This window comes from Eimeria tenella, genomic scaffold (assembly GCF_000499545.2).
Source record: "Eimeria tenella Houghton genomic scaffold, Eth_scaff127, whole genome shotgun sequence".
Classification (NCBI taxonomy): domain Eukaryota; phylum Apicomplexa; class Conoidasida; order Eucoccidiorida; family Eimeriidae; genus Eimeria; species Eimeria tenella.
In genome coordinates this window covers 70,314-72,169 of record NW_013541498.1, presented here as the reverse complement: position 1 = coordinate 72,169, position 1,856 = coordinate 70,314, and the positions used below count along the sequence as shown (strand labels likewise).

The window sequence follows — 1,856 nt, the reverse complement described above, 5'->3', positions numbered from 1 at the left end:
GCTGCTGCTGCTGCTGCTGCTGCTGCCACCACGGTAGATACAAGCAAGGCAGCAGCGCGCTGTCTGCTGCCTTTGATAACAGGCTGCAGCCTCCACTCCGAGGATTTCCAGTTGCCTCCGTCTGCAGCAGCAGCAGGAGCAGCAGCAGGAGCAGCAGTAGAATCTGCAGCAGAATTTGCAGCAGAAACTGCAGCAGAAACTGCAGCAGAAACCGCGGCAGAAGCTGCAGCAGAAGCTGCAGCAGAAGCTGCGGAAGAAGCTGCAGCAGAAGCTTCAGCAGAAGCATCAGCACAAACTGCAGCAGAAGCTTCAGCAGAAGCTGCAGCAGACGCTTCGGCAGAAGCTGCAGCAGATTCTGCAGCAGAAGCTGCAGCAGATTCAGCAGTAGCTGCAGCAGAAACTGCAGCAGGAGCTGCAGCAGCAGCTGCGGCAGAAGCTGCGGCAGAAGCTGCAGCAGCAGCTGCAGCAGCAGCTGCAACAGAAGTTGCAGCAGAAGCTGCAACAGAAGTTGCAGCAGCAGCTGCGGCAAAAGCTCTAGCAGAGGCTGCAGCAGAAACTGCAGCAGATGCTGCAGCTGGGGTGTACAGACACCTGAAAGAGAGCAGCAGCAGCAGCAGCAGCAACAGCAGCAAACTGTGGCGATATGTAAGCACTCCAGCAGCGGCTGCCACTGCTACAGCAGCAAGAGGACCAGTGGACCAAAGGCCCGAACAGCTGCTGCTGTCGGCTGGCGAGAGCAGCAAGGCTTCATTCTACAAGAGCAGCAACCACAGCAGCAGCAGCAACACCAGCAGCAGCAACCGCAGGTGCAGCAGCAGCAGCAAGAGACCGCCAGCAGCGCCTAAAGGCATTCCTCTTGCGTCTCTTATGAGGCAAAAATATTCCAGGTGGAGGCCGCCAGGAAGAAGAGAAAAAGCAGAGTTTAGTAACTGCAGCAAGCGGCAGCAGCAGAGAGATCAGCAGCAGCTGATGCAGCAGGAGCGACAGCTGCAGCAGTGGCTCTTGCCGCTGCAAGAGGAGCTGCAGCAGCGGCAGCACGAGGAGCAGCTTCAGCAGATGCTGCTGCCGCTGGAAGAGGAGCGGCAGCAGCTGCAGCAGCAGCAGGAGCAGCAGCGGCAGCAGCTGCTGCTGCCGCTGCACGACAAGCGGCAGCAGATGCAGCAGGAAAAACAGCTGCAGCAGTTACTACCGCTGCAAGGGAAGCGGCAGCAGCTGCAGCAGGAGCAGCGGCTGCAGCAGCTGCTGCTGCCGCTGCAAGAGGAGCGGCAGCAGCTGCAGCAGGAGCAGCAGCTGCAGGAGCTGCTGCTGCCGCTGCAGGAGGAGCAGCAGCAGCTGCCGCTGCTGCTGGGTCAAAGGATATATCAAGAGTCGCAGGATTTGAGCTGCAGTCTTGAGGAACTGAAGAGCAGCAGCAGCAGCAGCAAATCGGCGTCGAGCCTTGGGCGTATAGACACCTCAAGTTGCCACTTTTCCCTCAAAAACTCTGAATTAAAATTCACAAAAATGAAAAGTCTTAACAGCAGCAGCATGCAGAAGAGGGGGGCCCCCGGGGGCCCCCGCAGGGCTCGGAGTCGAGAGAGGCGGTGGCGGGTGCAGCAGCGAAGCAGAAGAAGCCGCAGCAGCAGCAGCAGCAGCAGCAGCAGCAGGGAGTTTTTGGGGGCCTCTTATGTGTCTGCGGTGATGAGGGATTTGGCGAAAAAGGGAAAGAAGAGAAAAGAAGACCTTGGGGTGTATGGACAGCTCGGCTTGCAGCTTGAAACAAATCTTGCAAGTAAAGTCCGGGGCCCTGCAGCAGCAGCAGCAGCAGCAGCAGCAGTGGACCACTGGTCACGCCGGGGGGCCCGGGGGCCCTGTCT

General features: G+C 58.9%; 1 protein-coding gene across 1 annotated transcript in view; it reads left to right on the top strand.

Annotated features, from left to right (window-relative positions):
* Window positions 1-1,856, top strand: part of ETH_00030470 (uncharacterized protein) — a gene marked incomplete at both ends in the record, with an annotated part of 3,079 nt that overhangs the window by 969 nt on the left and 254 nt on the right. The window contains one exon of the mRNA XM_013373250.1: window positions 83-1,826. Within this exon, the coding sequence (XP_013228704.1) occupies window positions 83-1,826 (1,744 nt within the window). The remainder of the gene's footprint in view (window positions 1-82; window positions 1,827-1,856) is intronic.